The sequence below is a fragment of the Podarcis raffonei genome, chromosome 2 (genome assembly GCF_027172205.1).
Source record: "Podarcis raffonei isolate rPodRaf1 chromosome 2, rPodRaf1.pri, whole genome shotgun sequence".
In the NCBI taxonomy this organism is placed as follows: Eukaryota; Metazoa; Chordata; class Lepidosauria; order Squamata; family Lacertidae; genus Podarcis; species Podarcis raffonei.
In genome coordinates, this window is record NC_070603.1 from 22964303 (window position 1) to 22989579 (window position 25277).

The 25277-nt window shown below is 43.2% G+C and overlaps 1 protein-coding gene across 1 annotated transcript in view; it reads right to left on the reverse strand.

Annotated features, from left to right (window-relative positions):
* Positions 1-21892, reverse strand: part of ERN1 (endoplasmic reticulum to nucleus signaling 1) — a 62825-nt gene extending 40933 nt beyond the window's left edge. The window contains exon 1 of the mRNA XM_053375294.1: positions 21451-21892. Within this exon, the coding sequence (XP_053231269.1) occupies positions 21451-21540 (90 nt within the window). The 5' untranslated portion in view covers positions 21541-21892. The remainder of the gene's footprint in view (positions 1-21450) is intronic.
* Between the last annotated feature and the right edge of the window lie 3385 nt (positions 21893-25277).

Below are 25277 nucleotides of genomic sequence, written 5' to 3' on the forward strand. Positions count from 1 at the left end.
AATGCATCTCTGGGTTATTTGTGGGGCGTAGGAATTCGTTCATCCCCCCCCAAAAAAATAGTCCACCCCCCAAGGTCTGAGGGACAGTGTACCGGCCCCCTGCTGAAAAGGTTTGCTGCCCCCTGCTCTAAATGCTACAACCATATTCTGGTTTTCCCCAAAGGCTCTCAGTTTGTTTTTTTTTAAAGACAACTGTGGCAATTGTGTAATGTATTGTAGGGTTGCCGATGAGGTACCATGATTCCTCCTTTATTGGGGAGAAGTGGAAGAATCATGGTACCTCATCGGCAACCCTACAATACAATACATTACAGGTAGAAAAGAGGTTTGTTTAGGGATGGGAACCATGAAAATGCAGGCACCCAGCACAGCAGTGAGGCGAGGAGAGCAAATGAATCACAAGGTTCAATAGTCAAGGTGCATATGTTTGGATAACAATCCCAGCCCTGATCCTCCTGCTAGTACAGGTCCCCTAGCCCAAGATGGGAGAGGTGCCATTACATGTCTACCATCTATAACCACACACATACAAAAATGCAGAATAAGACAGGTTAAATCCTTAGGGAGTCACATATAAGTGAGGATTAATATTATTCAGGGACATCATGCAAACAAGATGACGAGATTCAAGAAGGTAGCCGTGCTGGTCTGCCGTAGTCAAAATAAATTAAAACAATTCTTTAAAAAGATAGTTAAAAGGACTCTTCTTAAAAAGAAGAAGAGTCTTTTTAACTATCTTTTTAAAGAATTGTTTTAATTTATTTCAAATGACAAGGTGAATGGACACAGCCAGAAAGGAAACTCAATGAACCGGTGATGCCTTTGTTGAAGGGAATAACCAAATCTGGAACAACTCAACTCAGAACAAAAGTTAAAAGCCCCACTGGCATTTCAACTTCCTGCAACTCAAGTCTGTCAAGTAGTTTGAAAACCATGGGCTCCTTGCCCTCATGTCACGCCGAGCACCAACTACAGAAACAGAGGGAAATTAGCAATGAGAGGCAGGTGAATCAGGCTGGTTTGGAGGTACCATGAAAGGTGGAAGACATAGGCAGATCTGGTGAATTGGAGCACAATCTAAAGGCGAGTTCTCTTGCACAGGAGTTGAAAAAGAGTGGAGCAATGTACCCAATTAGTGGGAGGGAGAGGGCAAGGTTTTTTCTCTCTCTCTTTTTAAATAAATGTTTATTAGTTTTTTAATGTATCATTTTCAACAGTAATTAAACGTTCTTTTACATCTTATTCAATTTTTTTTGACTTCCATCAGTCCTGTCTGAAAATTTTCCAATCTAATCTCTTAGTATGCATTTCTTATTTTCCCGATTACATTTCAAACTCATAACCAATATCTCTATCTTTTTCTACTTCGTATATTTCTCCTTACAAAACTTCTTGTAGTCCTACTAGCGTAATTTGTTGGTTACAGTTGCTCTTCAAATAATTCATATACTTCTTCCAATCTTCTGTAAATCCCTGGAGAGGGCAAGGTTTTCTCAGGCATTGAAATGGTTTTGGACTATTCACTGCTCCAAGTGGCAATGCCAATCAAATGGAACACCATGTAAATTATGTTTTCAGTGGCAGCTGTAACTTTGGAGTTTCTTTTTACTCTAAGTATACCAATTTTCCACACAAACCCCAAATCTACCAGAAAAACAGAAGTGTAAAGCAAAAACATATTGCAATGCTACCTTTAAAACAACTGCTTAATAACTGTGCTTTGCTGCTTAGCCACCTGCCATGTCTGGGAACTTTCAGAAGTCTATTTAAAACTGAAGTTACTATTGCAGGCAACGTGAAACTAGTTGCCTCTCTCAGAATCTCTAAGGACTGCAGCACCCACGAAGACCGAAATTCTGGCTGTATCTTCTGTGCCACCACAACAGAATTTGTTTCAGGACAACCTAGAAAGTCAACTCAACAAGCACCTCCTCACTGCATTCTGTTATTGAAAAGCTTCGTATTTTCAACTCTGTTAGTATCGCAGCACAATGCTCTAAAACAAAATCAAGCAGCAAATGTTAGAACATTCTAACCAAACAACGTACACTGTACACATTCCATTATTTTGGAATAAAGCAATCCGATTTTGTATTATGCCTAAACGGCCTCGGCCCAGTATATCTGAAGGAGCGTCTCCACCCCCATCGTTCTACCCGGACACTGTGGTCCAGCACCAAGGGCCTTCTGGCGGTTCCCTCACTGCAAGAAGCCAAGTTACAGGGAACCAGGCAGAGGGCCTTCTCGGTAGTGGCACCCGCCCTGTGGAACGCCCTCCCACCAGATGTCAAAGAGAACAACAACTACCAGACTTTTAGAAGACATCTGAAGTCAGCCCTGTTTAGGGAAGCTTTTAATTTTGATGTATTACAGTATTTTAATATTTTTTTGGAAGCCGCCCAGAGTGGCTGGGGAAGCCCAGCCAGATGGGCAGGGTATGTATGTATAAATAAATAAAATAATTATCATTTATACAGTGGTACCTCGGGTTAAGAACTTAATTCGTTCTGGAGGTCAGTTCTTAACCTGAAACTGTTCTTAACCTGAGGTACCACTTTAGCTAATGGGACCTCCCGCTGCCGCCGCGTGATTTCTGTTCTCATCCTGAGGTAAAGTTCTTAACCCGAGGTACTATTTCTGGGTTAGAGGAGTCTAACCTGAAGCATCTGTAATCTGAAGCGTCTGTAACCCGAGGTACCACTGTATAAATAAAGTCCAGTTTAAAAATGTTTAGGAAACTGACCATAAAAAAGCCTTATGATGGCTTACTGACTACAATTAGCAGAATCAATTGGCTGATTTCATTGCTCAGGTCAGAAAGCCACAGTTCACATCTGAACACCTAAGCATTTTATATGAATCTGTGGCTTGTTGACTACCATTAAAAACCCATGTACAATGGTACCTTGGTTCTCGAATGGCTTAGTTGTCAAACAAATTGGTTCCCGAACGCTGCAAACCCGGAAGTAAGTGTTCCGGTTTGTGAACACTTTTTGGAAGCTGAACGTCTGACACGGCTTCTGATTGAGTGAAGGAAGCTCCTGCAGCCAATCGGAAGCTGCGCCTTGGTTTTCAAATGGTTTCAGGAGTCGAACGGACTCCTGGAACGGATTAAGTTTGAGAACCAAGATACCACTGTATACTTTTTATGGCATTAGGGCCTTAGACTTACTATCATTTGTAATCAAGCTATTTTTAGTACAATGCCGCCGCCACCCTCAAATTATGTAGGCCTATTCTGGACAATGAAAGCAGCAGCAGCACACAGCAATAAGTGTATTCCTGCAGAGAACAGGACAGCATAAAGATCTGGGACCAGTGGCCATCATGAAATAAATTAAAAAGAAAAGGGGCTAAATTACATCCCTGTCTTGACACCCTAAATGGTAAAAATAGGGTTTGAAAGCTACCCCTGCTGCAAGGAAACAGAACTAGAATGAGTAAATTATATCAGAATCCTACAATGTGTATACAGATTGCTGCGAATGACATCAGCAACAAAACGCTGCAGGAGGAGGATCAATTTACTCCGGTACAATAAGAAAATTTGGCAGAATCTAATAAAAAAAAAGTACACCAGTAAGAAATCTGTGCTGAAAATTAGCTTCCCACTTAAGTATGGAAAAAGAAGGTCTTTCTCCTGCCTGCTTTCCAACTTTCACCGCTTCAATCTCTCTTCTCTTTCCCCGGACACTGAAGCATCAGCGCACAGCCTCCTTTTGTATCTCTCACTCCTCCTCCAGCTTCCCTTCTCTGGAACAACCTTCAGTAGGTAATCTGTAAATTGCCTTTTGTTTTGCTTCCCCAACAAGACCCCTTTTTGCGCAAAAGCTCCGATACCATCTCTGTTGATCCCTTCCGAGTGCCTTACAAGGACACTCTGCAACCTGGATGATATCCCAAGCTATGCATATTGTGCTTTCGTGCACCTTTGCAAGCCAGTTCCACAACAGTCTGTACTCTGGCAGAATTCAGCCAAGGCCACAGCAGAAAGAGAGAGAGAGAGAGAGAGGTTCTCCCCAGGCACTTAAGCTAAATTTCCCCCAGGTCATTCACGTTCTGGGAGAGTTATTCCTAGAACATGGAGAAATAGTTTTCGGACATGTATAGGCAGGTGTCCCAAAAGCAAGGATGGGACTAAGTGTGTTAAACCTTATCTTTCCCGTAATGTCTGATGGGATGACAGGTACATTTAACCACATGGGAAAGAAGTATTTGGTAGCCTTGGCCAATCCAATGGAGGAGTCAAAAACTATTAAGGCTCTGTTATCAATACAATGCACCTGTAAGGCTAAATGATTTAAAACGATGGGGAGCCTGATCCTATGAAAATGCAAATCCCACTGAGTTGAATGGCGCTTCCCCTTAGTGTGACCAAGACTGCAGCCTTAAACGTAAGCCCAACTATTCTCAAGGTGAAAATCACTGGCTTTTAGCTTAAAAGGTAAAGGGACCCCTGACCATTAGGTCCAGTCGTGGCCGACTCGGGGGTTGTGGTGCTCATCTCGCTTTATTGGCCGAGGGAGCCGGCGTACAGCTTCCGGGTCATGTGGCCAGCATGACAAAGCCGCTTCTGGTGAACCAGAGTAGCGCACAGAAACGCCATTTACCTTCCCGCCGGAGCAGTACCTATTTATCTACTTGAACTTTGACATGCTTTCAAACTGCTAGGTTGGCAGGAGCAGGGACCGAGCAACGGGAGCTCACCCCATTGCAGGGATTCGAACCGCTGACCTTCTGATCGGCAAGTCCTAGGCTCTGTGATTTAACCCACAGCGCCACCCGAGTCCCTCCCTGATCCTATGAAAGTGGGTGCAAATCCCACTGAGTTGAATGGCGCTTCCCCTTAGTAAGTGTGACCAAGACTGCAGCATTAAACGTAAGCCCAACTATTCTCAAGGTGAAAAACACTGGCTTTTAGTTTAACATGCTTTAAATGGCATATATCTGGAGGAAGCATTCAGAACAAGATTCAAGATATTTTTGGGGGAGGGGGCTGATGGCAGCATCAATGGTATCAGTACATGTGACTTCCTTCAAACACAAGCTCTTTGTGGCTACTACACTTTGGGATCAACAATGCGTGTGAATGTTCAGCTGAAAATTCAGTAATAATGGGATTAATAATAGGATTAGATAGAAAGGAGGGCTTCCCTGCTCTGCAGCTTCTAGAGTTTTTGCCTCTCCGTTTGTTGTATATATGTTTTGAATAATGGCTCCCTCCTTGTTGTTCTTCTGTTCCAACAGGCTTTTGGGAATTGACTGCTTTTAGTGAAAGGACTGGCGCAGTTTTTATTGTACTTATTTGTTTGTTTTAAATAGATTTTATATATGTATATAGTTTTAATTCTATGAAGATTTAATTGTTTTAACGATTGTTTCCCCCCCCATGTTTTTAGCTATTCTTGTTTTTAATCCAAAAGCCACCTTTAGTCTAGTCAGGAGAAAGGGCATGGTATAAATAAATATATTATTATAATAACTATAAAAAAAGAAAGTTCAGTAATACGCAGGACAGGGGATTTCACACTTCTGAACCTCCGGCTGATAAAATAGATAAATAAAATAATCGACCAGAGGAATGGGGTTGTGGGACACTTGCACCACATCATATAAACTCCAAAGGGAAGAGTCAAAATTTGTTTCTCTACTTTTATAACACCACGCCATGCTTTCCATGGTAATGTGTTATACACACACACACACACACACACACACACCAGAACCTTGCCTTCCCAAGAAGCTTATGAGCTACATCTGAAAGTAGGGATGACAAGAGAGAGAAAATGAAACAGCAATAAATATTTAACTGCTTGCAGAGTTATGCAATTCTCTCACACATCCTTCTCCAACTAAAAGTTAGGAAATGCACACCAAATATAGGGGAGTAGCAGTGGTGCAATAAGAACTGAACTCCACATGACACTTCCAAAAGATGAACGTTGTAGGTTTGTTTAGGGTACAATCCTTGAGTTCTATCCAATGTTAGCCATATTCAGAGTAGACCCATTTAAAATCATGCACACAACTAACTTCAGTCTGGTAGTATCAATGCATTAACTATCAGTAAAATGTAGTTAAAACCAAACCCTTTATATTGATCTTTGAGAACAGTTTGCTCAGATTGTACATTTTACTGGGTCAGCATTTTCTTGGCGGAATGCGGTTTACAGATCAAAACATTTGTGATGTTGACATAAAACAAACACAAACACCCACCCACCCTACACCATGAAATTAAATAGTGCATGAGTTTGAAAGTTTGCAGAAAATATCTAAACATTTAATCAACCACACAACATGCTTTAAATTAGTCACGTTGAAGATCTCATACAACAACACCACCAGGTATCACCACAAAGACAACTATCAGTCACAGAATCGATTTATCCACATGTCTGATCTTGTTGTTCAGAGATATAAAGTGATGGCACAGTTTTTCATCCTCCTTGCAATGTTTCCTGTTTCAAATGAAAAACACACCACATAAACAGGACATTGCTTTCAATAAATTTGCCATTTGCAGCTCTCTAAAGCACAACTCTTTTGTTGTTGTTGTTGTTCAGTTTGAATTCTCATTCATTCTCAAGACTATATGCTAAAGGATCCAGTCCACTTTTGCTAACAAAGTTCTGCCACACTCTACTCTCTCCTCTGTTGGGAGATGTGAGCAGGATTTTTACATGCTGGTAAATGAAATGAGCAAACCAAGACTTGCGCCTGAGTTTGAAAGAGTGAAACCAAGTCAGGAACAGGATGCAAAGATCCTGGTTTTAACTGTTCATCTACTAGAACAGACTAACGTTTGTTTGTATAGGTTACATCTGCCAATTCCAAGGTAACATCTAAAAGGCATTATTAAATGCTAGCAGGTCTTCATAATAGCTATAGCAAATATTTTCTTCATTTGCTTCTCAATACTGAATGCTATTCTGCATTGACCGCTTTCATTTTGAGTTTCAAACATATTCTTGGAGCATTAAAACCTAAATGGAAGCCCTCTCTTGATCTATAGTAACTTTGAAGCTAACTAGTAACTTTAGACACAAAACGTTCTCCTCTGTACGGACTATCAGCAAATAAACAAACAATAAAGCATATGGGTAGTTCGCACTCCTGTGAAATAAATGTCACCCCTTCACCCAAGAAATTAAAACTTCGCTTATCCAACGGTGTTTGTTTTGGATAGGTGCCTATGCCTGAGATCTAGCCGACAATATTTGCTGCCAGAACGCAAGAACAGAAGTGGATTATTTTCCAAGAAATAGCCTTGAAATCTAGCGGCCCCCTTAACTGTTCCAATGCTGGTTAATAACACATGAAATCTCACACATGTTGTGCACCTGTTGCATCGCTAAGAAAATAGGGTTTCGTTTCTTTTAACAAGAGTTTCCATTTGACAAGGGAAGTCTATTAAACTGAGTTCGGAAAATTTAAACACAATATTTAGAATAGGTGTTAACTATTGCATAAATGTAATCCCACTTTGGAGGGATTAAAAAAGGAAGCAAGCAGAAAGGAATTGATAGGGTTCCTCAATATTCTGTTGTGAAATATTCTCTCACTAGTATATGTTCAGCAACCAAAACAGGACTTTGCATGGCTGGATTCCCTTCTGAGTTTTAATAAGATTATCCTGGGTGATATTTTAAATATAACTCCAACATATGCCTTTTGCTCTTTTTGAAGTTAAATCTTTTGTGTTTTAAAAGGGAAGGGGGGTTGTAAGCAAGCCATATACCCCTTGCTCAAGAAACGAAGTGCAATTGTGATTATCTTCAATTTTTAAAACACCGAAAGGATGTGAGTGTTTCGTGTTCCTCGTTTTTTCTTCTCTAAAAACTAAATGAGCAACAAGATCTGGCCAGCAGAGAACTGTCTCCACAGAGCCGAAGAAAAAAAATGGTCTTCCATGTTCCGGGCTGACAACAGCTTATCCCAACTATGAACAAGACAACTTCCTCTTTTTAAAAAATAAAATGCTTTTTTCCATTACGTACAAATTTTTGCATTCCGTTCAATTTACTTATACAATCAGTTGTCGGTTCCCCCCCACTTCCATGGTTCTGTATATTTACCAATTATAAAGTCTTAAACAGCTCAATATATATATTTTCTTGAACTGCACAGTGCATTGCAGGTATTTTGAAGCAATCCGATTTTGCCCAGGAATGCTTCAAAGTGAATCCCTAGCCTTCTAATTATACTCAGAAGTGAACGTTCGTCTTTTAAACCACTCCTTCAAGTCTCCATAAGCACTATCACCCAGTATCATATTGGCAACCTGAATTCTTTGAAGAAGAGACTTCAGGATGAAAAAGCTTTGCGTAGGAGGGAAGGGAGAGGGCAAACCCTTCATGCGCAAGAGCGAAGACCCTGTATTGCTCAAACTTCTCCCTTCCTACTACATAACTGATTTTAGAGTTGCAACATTTTTCAAAGACGGGCAGAAAGGAGAACCTGAAAGGTTTTCCACATAATTCAATCCATAACAGGAAGCACAACTTCTGTTATCAAGAGAAAGAATATGAAAGGTTTGTCCTTTTGGCACATGTCTTGAGAGGGAAATAGAAATCATAGAATTGCAGATTTGGAAGGGATCCTGAGGGGAATCTAGTCCAGGCATCCCAAACCTGTGGCCCTCCAGATGTTTTGGCCTACAATTCCCATGATCCCTAGCTAACAGGACCAGTGGTCAGGGATGATGGGAATTGTAGGCCAAAACACCTGGAGGGCCAAAGGTTGGGGGTGCCTGATCTAGTCCAACCCCCCTGCAATGAAGGAATACGCAGCTATCCCATACGGGAATCGAACTTGCAACCTTGGCATTATCAGCACCACACTCTAACCAAATGAGCTTATCCAGGCTGATATGAAGGTGCTTTCAGCCTTGGCCAAGACCAGCAGAGGCACAAAGCAACAGAGGCAGTCGGTTTTTACTTCTCCTATCTCACAGGGTCTTCTGGTGCCTCAGAGAAGGCATTGAGAGTTTATTGAAGGGACATTGGGAAAGGGGGCTGCTGGCAGAAGGAAAACCAAAAAGCCCTTGTCCCAGAGCACAGAACCCCTGATCTGCTAATGTGGCTTTGGGATTGAGGGACAGGCAGGAACTATGTTATATGTGTAAACCCCCAAATCATCCTTATGAAGCAAAGTGGCTTCAGAGTCAATGGAGGCCTGATGGCAGGATGGGGAGGAGAGAATAGTATTTTCTTATATTGTATTTTATTTCACTACAAGGAATCCAGGTTGCTGCAGGGACCAGAAGTGACATTCACCAATTCCATCTCATTAAAAAATATAATAAAATTCCAACCTTTAACATCAGAAAGAAACCTACCTAGCAGCACATCTTCATGTGTTGAAACACTACGCTGAGACTAATGTATTATTACACATTCACATGAGGCTGCCTTTGACAACTGTTTGCAAGTTCCACTTTAGCAATGCTGTTTTGTGGACATCCTTGCCGGTTCTGGGCTTTAAAACTTGCACCTGTTTTCTTTACATCCATTCTTGATGTCTCAGTTAACAATAGGATGCCCTCAATTATCGTCGGTGGCCTAGGTTATAACATCACACACACATGGAGACCTGTTCTTGGGGACAGCACCAAAACCCTTAGACTTACTAATCCCCAAATGTATTTCAGAAGCGTTCTGAGACCTTTTTGGTGGGCTGACATTTGGTGATAAGGGTTAATGCTGGTGAGAACTACAGTTTTAACGTTTTATAAGCCCGAAATCTTATGCTCGCTTACTTAGCGGCCAGTGCCACTGAATGTAGTGGACCTTACTTCTGAGTAAACAGACATGGGGTTCAAAGCTGCGAACAAACAAGTGTAGATCACAGATTGCAATTTTAAAGTACACACACACGCATTCTGAAGTGTCACTGAATTCAATGAGACTTATTACAAACATCTCATTCACAATGCAATCCTATCCCTGCTTACCCAAGGGTAAGCACCAGTCATTTAGGCTGCAAATCCACTCCACTTCCCAGTGGGGAGGAGTTGCGGTGGACCGCATGGTCACCCACTCCCCACAGGGGGCGGGGGACTTTGTCCCCCGTTGCCTGGGGGATCCCGGCCGTGTCAGAGCCCAGCCAGCCAATCCACTGGCTGGGGGGCGTGGCCAGGGCAGTTTAAACCAAGGAGTAAGCCGGAGGACTTCCTCTTGGCTCGCTTCCTCAATCACCTGCCCTCCCTCCCTATTTGCAGGTTAGGCACTGGCCTTGCTATGGACATCAGTTGGTCGCCTTGGTTGTCCAAGGGGCCTGGTAGGAATTTTTCCATTTGGCAAATTGGCAATGGCCACTTGGTTTTCGCCTACTTCGTAGCAATTGTCAGCTACGAATTGACAGGAACACCAGCGGGAGCTTGAGTTGGTTTGCATTGACAGGACTCCCCCTACCGGTGGTTTACCCTTACCGGACTTCCTGTGCAGTGGGCAGGAGTCAGATATAGTCGGGTCCAAACAATGCCTAAGCTAATACCGCTCACATTCTGTAATTCAATAAAGTTGTGGCCAAATTTGCCCAATAACCTAAACCTAATATCTGTGTCCTTGTGTGAGTTATTTTCCAACGAGGGGGTGGCTGCGGGGTCTCGACACGCAATTCCATGGACACTTACGTGACCAGAAGCCCCATTGAACTCCTTCTGAGTAAGAATGCATAGGATTGTACTGTAAGCATACTTAAGTATTCTGAACAATGTCATGTATTTTCGAAAAACACAACCAGAGCACCTGGGATTGAGTAGGATAAACACTGAAATGAATATAAGAAATAATCAAAGCGGCTTGCCAAATGCTGGCACTTAAGTAAGGATGTAATGGGCTAACCTTTGCCTAATGAGAGTTCGTAATGCTCCTTTTCTACAACATTACTAAAGACCCTGGAAGCAAATGTTCCGTCTGTTCTGCAACTTGGCCACACCACAGCCACTGCTCCACTGGGAATAAACAGTCCTATTTGACATTTAGATAAAGTAGGGTCTAATTTTTATAGTAGCACGTTGAGGAAGTTATTTATCAAAGGGGCATTCATAACCTTTAACTGAAACCCAAAGGTGGGTGGTTTTTCAGAACTTTACCAAGTTTCATCATGTTCCTTGGAACAATTATTATTTTTGTTTAAAATGTAAAACTTTGCATTTCCTTATTCCTTCCATCTGCAAATAAGCTACAAGTCTGTGAACATCCATAGCTTCTTCTATATACATATTTTTCAACTAATATCATGAGCTCAGTCTTCAAATCATGGGCTTTTAGTGAGACAATGCACTGGTGATGAAAGCCTAAAACTCAGATTTTAGAAACCTAGAAGCCTCCATCCAGTGACCAAACTTTCACTTTTACAGGTATTACATAAAACAGTCGTACCTTGGAAGTCGAATGGAATCTGTTCCAGAAGTCCGTTCGACTTCCAAAACGTTCAGAAACCAAAGCACGGCTTCTGATTGGCTGCAGGAAGCTCCTGCAACCAATCAGAAGCCGCGAAGGCCCCATCAGACGTTCGGCTTCCAAAAATAGTTCGCAGACTGGAACTGTCACTTCTGGGTTTGTGGCGCTCAGGAGCCAAAACGTTCGAGAACTAAGCTGTTCGACGACCAAGGTAGGGCTGTACTTCCTTAGTTGTTTTAAGAAATCCATCTTTTAGTGCTGCTGCAGCATCTACACATTGGAACTCCCTGCCCATTGACCTCAATGGGATTAAAACCTGGTTGTTTAGGCAAGCCTAGACATGCAGAAATTGCAGGTGTTTTAATCTGCATTTAGCTTACTGTTGACTTTTATTAGATTTTTTAAAAAAATACAAGTGCAACAAGACTGGACCATAGAGTATCCATAGATGTCTACAGTTAAAGTTTTGGCTAGGAAATTCCTATGGGGCTTATTATTCTTATTTCCCATTCTAACTGGCATTGCTGGGGATCATACCTGGAATCTTTTACATGCATAGCAAGTGCTCCAATCATTGAGCTACAGCTACTCTCTCCTCTTTTGAGGACCAGAAGAGAAGACTGGAAGCATCTGCTTGTGATTCGAAAGTACCAATGGGTCCCTGTCATGCCTGAATTCAGGAAACTGTGGTTTATTAAAACACTGGTTTGAGAACAAGACAGGATCTGAACCCATGCTTTGATCTTGGCTTCATCTCACTAACCAGAGTCTCCTGAATTCTGACATTATGAAGAACTGTGGTTAGTTCTACTTCAAAAGCATCCTATAGGGTGCGAAAGAAGTTTGGGGAGTGGAGGAGCCTACAAACCCAAGACTTACCATGGCTCATTCACACAGTAAAAAACCATCTGGTCCGTGTCTATACAGTGGTACCTTGGTTCTCAAACTTAATCCGTTCCAGGAGTCTGTTCAACTCCTGAAACCTTTTGCAAACCAAGGTGCGGCTTCTGATTGGCTGCAGGAGCTTCCTGCACTCAATTGTAAGCCGCGTCGGACGTTCAACTTCCGAAAAACGTTTGCAAACTGGAACACTCACTTTATTTGCGGTGTTTGGGAGCTGATTTGTACGACAATTAAGCCGTTCGGGAACCAAGGTACCACTGTATGTCTATTTTATCATTTCACTAAATTGTAATGCTTAGATTTTGAACATTTCAAAGTTTACATTTCGTTAAAGCATGAAAATGATAGGATGCTAACATTTTATGAGGACTTCTAAACCATTCTCATCAGTTTTAATCACGATGTCAAAATGCAGAAATGAAGCTTAGCATACCATGCTTCCTCTTACGCTAGCCACAAACATAGCAAGAGGCACAGAAAACCAAACCCTAACCAATTTCCTGGGATTGAAATAAAGCAAACTGTGTAAAGCATGTCAGGCATTCGTTGGCACAGTTTTTTACTTCCCTGTGTTGGTTACAAGATTACATGCCATAGTTCTACTTCCAACACGTCTATGATATGAGAAATAAGTGTAAAGCAGCATAAATGAGTGAAGGCAATCCTGTATAGGGAAGTTAATGTCGTACCTCAGTTCTTGAACGCCTTGGTACTCGTACGTTTTGGCTCCCAAACGCCATAAACCCATAAGTAAGTGTTCTGGTTTGCAAAAAAATGTGGAAACCAAATATCCAACGCAACTTCCGATTGAGTGCAGTAAGCTCCTGCAGCCGATTGGAAGCCGCACCTTGGTTTTCAAACGTTTTCGGAAGTAGAATGGACTTCCAGAAAGGATTACAGTGGTACCTCTAGATACAAACGGGATCAATTCCGGAGCCGTGTTCGCATCTAGAAGCAAACGTAACTAGCAATGGCACGTCTGCGCATGCACGCGTCGCTTTTCACCGCTTCTGCGCATGACGTCATTTTGAGCGTCTGCGCATGCGCAAGTGGCAAAACCCGGAAGTAACACGCTCCGTTACTTCCGGGTTGCTGCGGAGCGCAACTCGAACGCGCTCATCCCGAAGCACATTCAACCTGAGGTATGACTGTACATTCGAGAACCAAGATACGAATGTAAAATGCATCTGATTAATCCTACATGGTGGCTTATCAAGGGATCAATACACCTCCTGTTTTTGATATCTGCCTGCCTATTTCTTTTATTAAGGTGTGGCATGGCCTTCATAGAGAAGGCAATTTACACTCATACAATACAAAAAGAACTAAAGCTACATTAAAAGCAATTTAAAAAATCAAAGAACCATGGGCTGGTTGGCGGGTCACATTCGTCACAATGTGCAGTTATTGTGGTGCAGAACACGTTTGAGGAACCTTTATCCCTCCAGATGTTGCTGAACTACTACTCCCAACATGCCTGGGCGGGAGTTGTAGTTCAGCAGCATCTGGAGAAACAAAGGTTCCGCATCACAGTACACTGGTACCTCTGGTTACGTACTTAATTCATTCCGGAGGTCCGTTCTTAACCTGAAACCGTTCTTAACCTGAGGTACCACTTTAGCTAATGGGGCCTCCTGCCGCCGCCGTGCCATCAACGCATGATTTCTGTTCTCATCCTGAGGTAAAGTTCTTAACCCGAGGTACTACTTCCAGGTTAGCGGAGTCTGTAACCCGAAGTGTATGTAACCCGGGGTACCACTGTATAGAATAATTTGAAGAAGACAGTGTTCTCATAAGTTTTAGTAACTTAGTATTCTTTGAAGATTGATGTGGCATATCTTTCAAGGATAAATGGTACAGTACAATCTCATCTTGCATGGTAGTTACGTTTTGGGGGTGGCGCGTATATGCAAAAATGTGCACACTTGAATCGCCCCCTTGGAACCACCCCAGTGCAAATATCCTTAGCTTCTGGAGCTTGTGCACTGAGTGGGCCTTGCCTAGTAAGCAAGGGGGAGAGCTTAAAAGCGCTTTCCGCGCTGGAAAAACACAGTGCAAAAAGGAGCTGTTAAGCTCTCCAACTTGTGCGCAATTCATCTGCACGATTTTAACCAGCCAGCTTTCAACTGCGCAAGGTCGAAATCACGCAAGTTAACGACACCTCAGATGTGATCGTAGTGTACTTGTTTGCTCCTAAGCTTATTGTTCTAGCCAAAGGCCATGACAAACCAGCAGGAAAAGTATCAACAAAATAACACGGAACATGCAACCATAATACAAGCCAACATCCACGATTCAAGAAAGAGAAGACACCAGAGACACAAATGAGCTCAAATCCAGCTTGATTTCAGATTCACCAAAATAATTTACTGCAATTTCATCCAATTCCTTTTTCCTGATTGATTGATTTGGCAGCCACTGCATAGAGGGAGCCCCTGTGTGTGTTACAAAGCTATTATTGTATCGCAGAAGAAACTGAACCATTTCTGCCAGGGTGAAACCTGCTTTTTTGTGCAAACAAAGGGTTCAGAAAGTGATCTCTTGGGTCCCTATATAAGGGGCAGGCTAACAGATAACAAGTGGTCTTCCACGTGAGGTTGACCACAAATATCAAATTTCTGTGTGTATGGGATCTTGTTATAGCAGCCATCCATTCTGTACTTGATGGTCCCTAATCAAGAGGCCTATGATCTACACATGCAGTAGGAGGTGAAAGAACTCCTAGGTGATAGAGTGGCCTGTACCACTACAGACCGTTTATGTAAGGGTGCATTCACAAATGTTATTTTCCCCACTTGGAGACTAAAGTGGTACAGTCCATTCTAGCTATTCAGAACTCTACCATCTTACTTTGCTGACTGTTTAGAAAAGACCTAAGTCTTACCTAAATCCTCTTAAAATCAATGACAAATCACGACTAATGTACCATAGTGGTTTCAACAGGTGTAACTAGCTTGCTGTTGGTCACTGGTCTACCAGTGCAAGTGAAAGCAGAAGCTTTAAAGGTTATTTTTAAATGCTATAACAAATTTGAGGCAGCTTTGGTGCCTGTTCTGCAATTTAGAATACACTGGCAGTTGTAATGAACTATTCAACAATGCACTGTTTACTACACAACAACCATCTCAGAATCTGGCATGTCTAAATTTTTTTTGAAATATTTCCTACCTCTTATCCTTCAGAATTCAATGCTTACAAACCAGAAGGCAATATAAAAAAGATAAAGAAATATTTCAGACTACAATTTCAATATCAGAGTTAGAGATATTCTACCAGCTTGTCTACTTAATGTGACCTCCTATTAATGAGATGAAAATGTTGTTAATTATATGCAGAATCAAGTCTCCCCACTTCCCAGAGAGAACTGAATGACCAAACCGAGAGATCCAGAATTTATTTTAACATGGGACCTCCCTGACCCTGAGTGATGAAATTTGTTTTCTTAGTGCCTTCTTCCAGTAACTCCTGCAGTCAAGCTGGTGCCAAATGTATTGCTCCAATTTCCTTTGGACCACATCAGCAAGGCCAGGCGTGGGGTGGGGATCTTGTCATCTGGGAAACCCAGAACCTCCATACACACTGCCCAGGCTTGCACCCCAGGGAGATCCCTGCACCGCTGCTAACACAGCAGTTTGGCCACATCCCGGGAGGCTCACTCCATTGTCTCTTGAGACAGACAGAGGCCTACAACATATTAATTTAACAAAATCGGTGAGAGCCTATATTCGTATCCACTTTGGACATCCTAAGCGTAGTAATTCATTTCTCCAGTGAACAAGTGAAGGAAAAAAGGAGGGGCAGACGAGGGTGGCATAACAGCAAAAGACCCTCTCGCAGGGTGCTGTTTTGAGGAGGAAATATTGCCTGAATCAGTCCTGTAATTAAATGCAATGAAGAAAGTAAAATGCTAAATGTATTAACTCCTAATCTAAACCTTCATCTGGCTTTCTTTGTGTGCCCCAATATCTTATTATCTGGAACAGAATGTAGGGTCAGACTGTACAAGTCACACTTGCAAATATTTTACTGAATCCTGCCTCATTTAACTTTGACGAGACCAGAGCAATACATGTTTCAGCGGGCAGATGAAACATATACTGTATCGTGTTCCTGGCAACTTATCGCTGGACATATGGGAAGGCAAAACATTTGAGAGCGCTTCCGCACAATAACAAAGCAACTAGCATGATCATCATATATGCCCTATGATTCATTGAGCTTATTTTGTCAGCAAGTGCTCTAATTACATTGCTAGGTTACAGCCTGATAGCATGCATAGGTTTTAGAAAACAAGTCACTAAAGCATGTTTAATGGAGTAGAGGGAGCTGTTATTTCTGCATTATTATTTCTATTTAAAAGGAAGCAGGGGGGGAAACCACACTTTTCAAGTTAAAGCAAAAATATAGCTGAAGTTACTTTTGGTCTACAATAAATCAAACAATTCTAATACATTACCTGTATTTTCAGCCCCACTGAATATTAGTTGCACTTATTTATTCCATTTGTATTCTGCTATTTTACATGGAGTTCATGAAGGCCTACAAGGCCTACATGGGGTTTGCCCCATTTATCCTTGTGCTTAGAGACGGTTCGCACCCAGTGACATTCCTGGTTGGACAAGGATTTGAAGTCAGGTCTCTCCTGTTCAGGCCCACTACACTAGGAACCATTTTTTAAACCAAACATCCATATGGGGTCAAATAAATACCATATATTTGTAAAGTGGTAATACTGCTGCTGAGATCAGGCCTTAGATCAGGCCATGACCTGGTAGTACGCCCATTCCAACCCATCTGCTATAACAATGCTGGCTGGCTGTGTGTGAATTCCATCCTTTAATAATGTATACTTTTTTTTAACCTTAAGCTTTCCCCCCCAAATTAATATTTTTTTTATTATGCATACTACAAAGGTGAACCAGACGAGTTTTAGAATATCCCAAGTTTGGCCCTTTCGGAGGGTGCACACTGCACATTCTGGCACTATTTGCACAAATTCAGTGAAAATATACAAGATAAATAGCACCCTTTGGTACAATCCCTTGCCGGATGCTGTGGCTTTGACTGCAAAAAATAGCACTCTAACATACCCTACTGCTTCCAGGCTTTCTCAACAATGCCCATTAAAAGGGTTCAGAGCTAACTCTCAATAATTCCTGTCTCAAGAGACAACAGTATGATTTTTATGACAAGACAGGACAATTTAATTCCACTACTTTTTTTTTTTTTACTTCAAGAAAGCATAACTAGCTCTTATTTTTCCCCTCTGTAATGCTAGAAATGCATCAAGTTTGATCAATGTTTATTTAATTCATTGTCCACAACACAAATAAAAAAAGCAAGAAAATTAGCATAATATTTTTAGGACCCACCTTATATTTGTGACTGTCAGTTGGTTTTAATACTGCGTTTTTAATGTTGTAGGTCTTCAGGTGAATTATTAACAACAACAATTCAATGCAAGGATTTAAAAAGGAGAAAAGGTGAAACCCAAGTATGATTTTAGATATTTTTCCCCAATTTGAAGTCCTTGTTTTGAAAATCCTTGGTATTACAAATATTATGGCAACACTCTGTTAAGCATGATTATTTTGAAAAAGGAAGGGGGTGAATAAGAAATATAATAATTTAGCCTCTCTTACCTCACTCATAATATCATACATGTATACCAGTACAAAAGAATGCTGCATTTTTTTATAAAAAAAACCCCTGACCTTAAAAGTTCCTCTCCTGAATGTGAATATAACCCATATTCCAAGACTGGGTTTCCTAATTATGTTGTCATTATAAGCAGGAAGACTGAAAACGAGAATCTAATACAACTAGTTGCTACCATACCAACCTGAAAAAAGATGCACATAACTTCTTTTTAGTACACTTCTATATCAAAAATGGTCTAATGAAATACACCACTATGCTTCTTAGTTTGAATCTCATAAAACAGTGTCATTTTATCAACAGATTTTAAACATATGAACGTGCTATCTCTAGACATGTGCAGAGCAGTAATGCGGGGGAACCCCTATAATAATTTGAAATAATCTTACACTAGGTATATATTAGCGGCTTAAAAGGCAGCAAGGTCATTTCCCTGCAGACCACTCCCTTGCAAGTCGCATTTACATGCTGTTATAAGGTAAAGGTAAAGGACCCCTGGACGGTTAAGTCCAGTGAAATGCGACTATGGGGTTGCCGCACTCAACTTGCTTTCAGGCCGAGGGAGCCGGCGTTTGTCCACAGACAGTTTTCCGGGTCATGTGGCCAGCTTGACTAAACCGCTATAGCTATTTATCTACTTGCACTGGCGTGCTTTCGAACTGCCAGGTTGGCAGGAGCTGGGACAGAGGAACGGGAGCTCACCCCATTGCGGGGATTCGAACCACCGACCTTCCGATCAGCAAGCCCAAGAGGCTCAGTGGTTTAGACCACAGCACCCCCTGCATCCCCATGCTGTTATATACACTAGAGAGGGGGGCAGCGAGGTCTTCACTCAATGCATGTTACCTGTTCGGATTCCCCACCACTGTAACTCCCCCCCAAAACTCCTAATTAAGCTGCCACCCACATATGTGCAATGGCTGTCTCCAAGGTACACACTTCCAGTTCCAGCTTCATTGTGAAGTGATCGTGGCTTAAATTCACCTTTCGGATTGAAGCCCGGTTTAAGGGGAAACGCATCAAACGGCAATATTTCTCAAGAAACCACACAATAGTTCGGCATTCTTGTGGGGAATGTTGCGTCACGTATAAACGGATTCAAAAGCCAGCGGTGGGAGCACGCTGGAGCTGGATTAAGAGTTAGCATAGTGGTTAAAGTGTCAGACTAGAACCTGGGAGACCCGGGTTTAAATTCCCACCTGGCCATGCAGCTCAGAGTTGTTGGGATTAAGTGAGGAGGAGAACCATTTACACTACCTTGAGCTCCTTGGAGGAAAAAAGGTGGAACATAAATGCAGTAAATAAATAAAAAACCGGTACTTTGAACACACAGCCTTAGTCTACATTACTAGTCAACAAAACCAAGCTCGGCTGGAAACCAGATGCTCTTTCCCACATCCCATATTATCTCTGCAGCTATATAAAACAACCCTGGAGTAAGCCAGATAGTTCAAGAAGAGGTTCTTGAGTAATAACCCTTTCACTGCAACATGTGCTGGCTACAGTGCAATAATGGCTGAATATACATGTGAGGATGAGGGCCTAACTAGCTTCAAGAGAGACACTTTGAAAACAGTTTTAGTGTTAGTTTCCCCCTGACTGCAGGATGGGCAGAGTTAGGTGGGACAACCCCACAAGGAAGGAATGCAGCAGCTTATTGATTCTATGGCGCAGTAAAGACCAAATGGAAATTAGCAAACAGCTGTATTTAAAAAAATGACAATGCAAAAATAGCCACTTCGTAACTTGTCACCATTTTTGACAGTTCTTTGATGAGAACCAGTCATTTCTGTCACTACAGACGAAAAAGATGTGTCCTTATTATAGTACTTCTATCCCTAAATATTAATATAGTGCTGGAGGTATTGTTCACACAGCCGGTACTCCAGTTAAGACTGAAAAGCAACTTATGCTGCAAAAAATATTATACTTCGGTTCAGCTATTGGTCAACCAAAAATAGTTCGTAACCGTAGAAAACAAGATGCAGAAAAAAAAGATGATGTCTCTATAGTCAGGTGTGACAAATACTGAAACCAGCAATTACTCGAGTGCATTCAACTGAGAAGTCTTCTACAACAATAAAAACACTGGTAGTGTTTTCTGTTTTGATGCAAATGTGCACCTTCATCTGAATTCACCAAAAGGAGTTTTGCCCATGTTTCTAGAATTGAGAAAAACAGCAGCATAAGTCACTCATAAGTTTTCAGTTTCCTATGTTAATTTGAGAAGTTGGGCCCATGGAGAGATCCACGGGGCTTCAGAAGCGTGGCAAAATCCAGTTCCCCATGTCGAATAATCCGACATGCGACTTTCCATGGAGCTCAGTCACTACTGCACTTGCAGAGAGCACTGATGTGATGAAAATTATCCGACTTATCCCTACTAAATGGCAACAGACCCCCTAGGCTTGAAAGGAACCCCTACAAAAAGCATATCAGCCTCCAATGGAAGATGATGAGCAGGGCAACACTCCCAAGAGATCACCGTCTTCCAGCAACATTGCCTCCAATGCCAAAGATGGCGAGATGTCTGGGGCATCTCTTACTCACCCGTGACCCCAAATCCTCTGTGTGGCACGGCAGGTAGAGGCGTTTGGCCTCCCGAGCCGGCCTCCCGATATAAGGGGTCCCTCATGCCCCCCTGAGGAGGCTCTGGAGAAAGGGAGTTCAATGTGGCATACAGGTGCCCACTAGAAAAGGCAGAGGAACAGGCCACAGGATGCCACCATACTTCAAAGCCGAACGCCCAGGTGCTGCTCTGCTTCCATCAAGTGCCCATCCTTAAAGAATTGGTTCCGAAGAAATCGACCACACCCCTCCCCACAGCCTCTTCACTTCCAAGGAAACATAACAAGCGGGTAGAAAGAGGACCTATCCAAGTGACACCAACACAAAAACCCCACACATATACTAAGTAAGAGAACATCAGCTTTGCCACACACCCCGTCTCCCCCCACTGTTTTCTTCCCAACCCCATAACACCAACGTCTCACGGCAAATGAAACTAATCGGCAAAAACGCCACCCGGAGAATGAGGCAATGCCTGTGCTTTCGTTAAACGAGGAAAATATTCAATCGTCATAATAATACAGAATCGGTTTCCAAACAATAACCCCGAAAGGCAGTTCCCACATCCTCTGCCCACCTCACCTGCAACGAGGGCGAACTCTGGGAGCGCAGGTGGGGCAAATATCCCCATCATTTGCCCTCCCTTCTGCGCTCTAGGGGGCGCCAGCAGCGGCAGGGGGTTTAGCGCCCGAGTTTCCCCGCCTCTCTCCCCGGCGGAGAAAGTACCCGAACCCCGCTTTGCGCCCCCCTGGGTTATGTTTGGGGCCCCCCATGCCCGTGAAAGGGCGAGAAGAAGCTAGGAAGCGTTTTCGGAACGCCCCTCTCCGCCTCTCCCCTCAACCCCAACCCACCACCGCGCAGCTTCGCCCCCTCGCCCCCGGGAAAGCGGAGAGCCCCAGCCACGCGCCCTTACCCGGGGTCCCAGCCAGAGCAGCAGCCACAGAGCGGCCAGGCGGAGGAGAAGCCCACTGGACGCCGCCGCCACACGCTCCCGACGCGCCATGGCTCTCTCGACGCCGCTCCCGGGCCCCGGCGCAGCGCCCGCCCGGCTCGGCAGCCTCTCGGGCCGCCCCTGACTGCGGCGTGTCCGGCCTTCCTCCTCCGGAGGCGGAGCCTCGCCTCGCTCTGCCTTCCGCGTCAAAGGAGGAAGGGATGGAGAGGCGCGCGGAGGGTCGGGCCGAGGCCGTCGGGGGTTGCCGGGGGACTGGCACCGGCTGGCACTCAGGAGGCGCCTCCAAAGCCCTGCGCGAGGAAACCCTCGGCTTTATGAAACGGAGAGGCCAGAAAGAGGAGGGCCGGCCTTCAGCGGCTTCCCCGCCTTTTCCCTGCTGGCAACATGCCTGGCAGGGAGGGAGATACACAGTGCGCGCGTGTGTGTCGCATATAGATCATGCCCTCCGACTTGTTTCCCCGAGGGAAGTAAGGACGTCCCATTCCATAATGGTAATTTGGCTCTTTATACCCCGCCCATCGGACTGGGTGGCTCCAGCCACTTCGGGCGGCTTCCGACACACATAAAAAACATAATGAAACATTCCCGTCCCTATACATGATTGCCTTCAGACGGCTCCGGGGGTCGAATAACTCCATACCCTCCGACATTTCTCCGACGGCTTCTCTAAATCAGGGACGTCCCTGGACAATAGGGACACTTGGAGGCTCTATGTTTGAATGCGTGTAGATGTAGACATTTACACCTATTTTAATATGGTTTCCCCACTCTAGAAGCAAATGATTTTCAAGGTCTCGCCCCACAGGCAGCCCTGCCATTTAGATGTGTCGCAGGGGTGCCAACTTGAATCAAATATTGGGGACCCCCCAGGTAAGCCCTGCCCTGCATCATCAATCACATGATGCGGCACACGCACACCATTCAAATGGCAGTGTCTATCAACTTGGGGGAGTCTGCTCCCCTCAAATATTTTATTGGGGTGCCAAATGGGACCTTGGCCCATAGGAGTTGGCTCCTATGGATGTGTGCAAGAAATCCAAGCCACAAAGTGGCACCCCTCTACTCCCACATACTGGATGGAGCACCAGTCAGGTCCTCATTGCGCACATTTCTTAGATACCTGGGCAGGTTTGGAGTCACAAGATTTTTAGGCCTTACTGGAATCAAAAGAAGTGGTGACGGATTTAAACTGAACAAATAAATAAGCCTGTGTCAGAGCTGTTCTACTTGAGCTCCCTAAGTTCCTACAAAACTAGGTTTTGGTTTAAGTGTTCTGCAGCCTAGGCTTTTTCCTGACAACCTCATTTTCTGGAGACAGGAGATAGACCTGTCAAAAATAGTTGGGTCAAGACATGTTAACCATCTCAGCGAGAAAGAGGCCACAGGTTGGAAGGGTATTGTGCACAACAAAATCTCTACAGTATTGTGGGATATGTGGGGGGGGGGGGATATTTGACGTTATTGATGTCTCAAGGCTGCCAAAAATCTTGAGTACGGTGCCAAAGACCTCATAGCATTTGATGATTTGATAATGATGCCTAATGGGAAATAAGGGTACTCTAGCACATGCTGTTGTGAATATGCAGGGACAGAGTAGGCTAAAAAGACCACCAACTTTCCTGCTTGGAATATTTATGTTGGAACTGTTAATCACTTCCCATATGGATCTTTCAGACTTTATATGACTTTACAGAAAGGTAAATTAACAGCAATGGAAGCAGAAGTGTGTAGCATTAAAACTCAACAGGGCAGCAATCCTGCAAGTTCCAGAAAGAACCATGCTTGACAAAATGGAGGGCCCAATCCATGCTGCTAAAATGTCTAAAGGTCAGTGAGAGCGGAACAAAAGCTTGTCTGAGTTCCATGGCAATTTTAACCTGCAGACAAGTTAGTCCAATGAGAGATGTGTTTGTTTTGCATCTTGGCAGGCGGGTTTAGAGAGAGAAAGTCACCATGACCCCTCCAGTCCCTAGGTGAACTTCAGTTGTAATAATAAGAGAAACCATGCATTTCCATTAACTGTTCATCAGTTCTAAAGGTTCTTGAACAAACATAATGGAGATTAAAGGAGAGATTTGACCTCTGTGAATGAATGAATGCTGCTTAACAAATGATTTTCCTGAGCGCACCTAACTTGTATCTATATTTTTATGCTGTACTCATTAGCCCTTGTTAGATATCATTTGCTGATGTTATAATTAATAGGAGTTGCAAGGCAAATGGTGCTCTGTTCAAAATCAAAGCCGGTCTTCTAATTCTTATTCAATTTTCTGAGTACCATGCTGAGTACCGTGTGTGGATTTTATGCTCTTTATTCAGCTCATAGTAGTGAGAAATGCCAATTCCTCCAAAGTGTCTGCTTTATATACATTATTTACACAATGGGCCCCAAGTGATTCGCTAATTCTGGGATTCTCCTGTAGGCCAATCAGGTTGCGGATTCACTTCCACTTGGAGCTGGATTGGGTGGCTCCTGCGGACCAATCAGACTGCTGCATTCTGAATCCTATTGTTCTAGGACCAATCAGACTGCTGCATTTTGGATCCTATTCAACTCGGTACATAACACATGCCATCGCTTATATAGCCAGAAGAGAGGCATCAACAGATGCGGATGAGGGAGTCTTGCGATAACCCTCAGGTTTGCAGAAGTACCAAAAATTTCTAGAAGACTAAAGGGTGGAGGAGGAGCCCCTCAAGTCCCCTCAACTCCCATCGGCCAACTTTGGGCCCCTCAAGTCTCTTTGCTCATTTTGGGGCCCCCAAGTCTCCTCGGCTCACTTCAGGCCCTACAAGTCCCCTCAAGTCTCCTTAACCCACTTTGTCCCACTTCGGTCTCCTTAGCCCACTTTAGCCCAGGTTTTAGTACAAAACCAGCACAAAACTTTGGCACCTGTTTGGAGTCAATTGGACAAGGTTGGATTTTTGGGGCATTTGTTGTGTCAATTGGTTGGGGGGGGGCAGCACGAAACGCAGAGTTCACAGCACAAAACAGCACTAAAACTTTGGCAACAGTTTTGGGGGGATCCGGAATTTTGGGGCCACATGATAATGAAACTTTTTAACAATCCGCAGTTGGGAGACTAGCACTGCAATTGCGATGGAAATCACAATTGCAGTAACCACAAACCAGGTATTAAAAGGAAAGCAATGGTCTGAATGTGACATTAGCTAACCATTTGCTGTGGAACCACTCCAAGTCATTACAGCAAGTGGAAGCAATTCCTTTGGTTTCACTGGAATTTAGCAAAACTGCCTAAAATGTGATCAGGACAAATGCATGTTGAGGGTTGTGTCCAAGGGCAAGTAAAAAATAAAAAACTGAACAAGCAGGGGCTCTGTCAAACAGAGTTCCTTCCTGAAGCAATTTCTGCCTCTCCTTTCCTTATTATTTTTTATAATATTTATTTTTTTAATAATTTTTAAAAATAATTTCCTCTTTTTTATATATATTTTAAATGTTAATGGAACTCTTGATTTAGCAAGTTCCTTGCTGGAATACTGCTTTGGTGTTGTCTTCCCAAAAGGATCGGCAATAAAGATAAAAGGAATTAAGCATCTCCTCCTCATTTGATTATTTTCTGCTAGTGGACTTAAAACATATTTATTTCCCTTAGCTCAACTCCCGCAAGGGATGTTTTCCAGGGGGAAACGAGGAATACTGTACTCTCTTCCTAACTCCACCTACCCGTTTTTAAAATGAGCAATTAGTGTCCTCTAGCGGGTAGAAGCATTTGCTGGAGGCAAGTGAAATAAAATAAATCCGGAGCCGCGATCAAAAAGCAGCC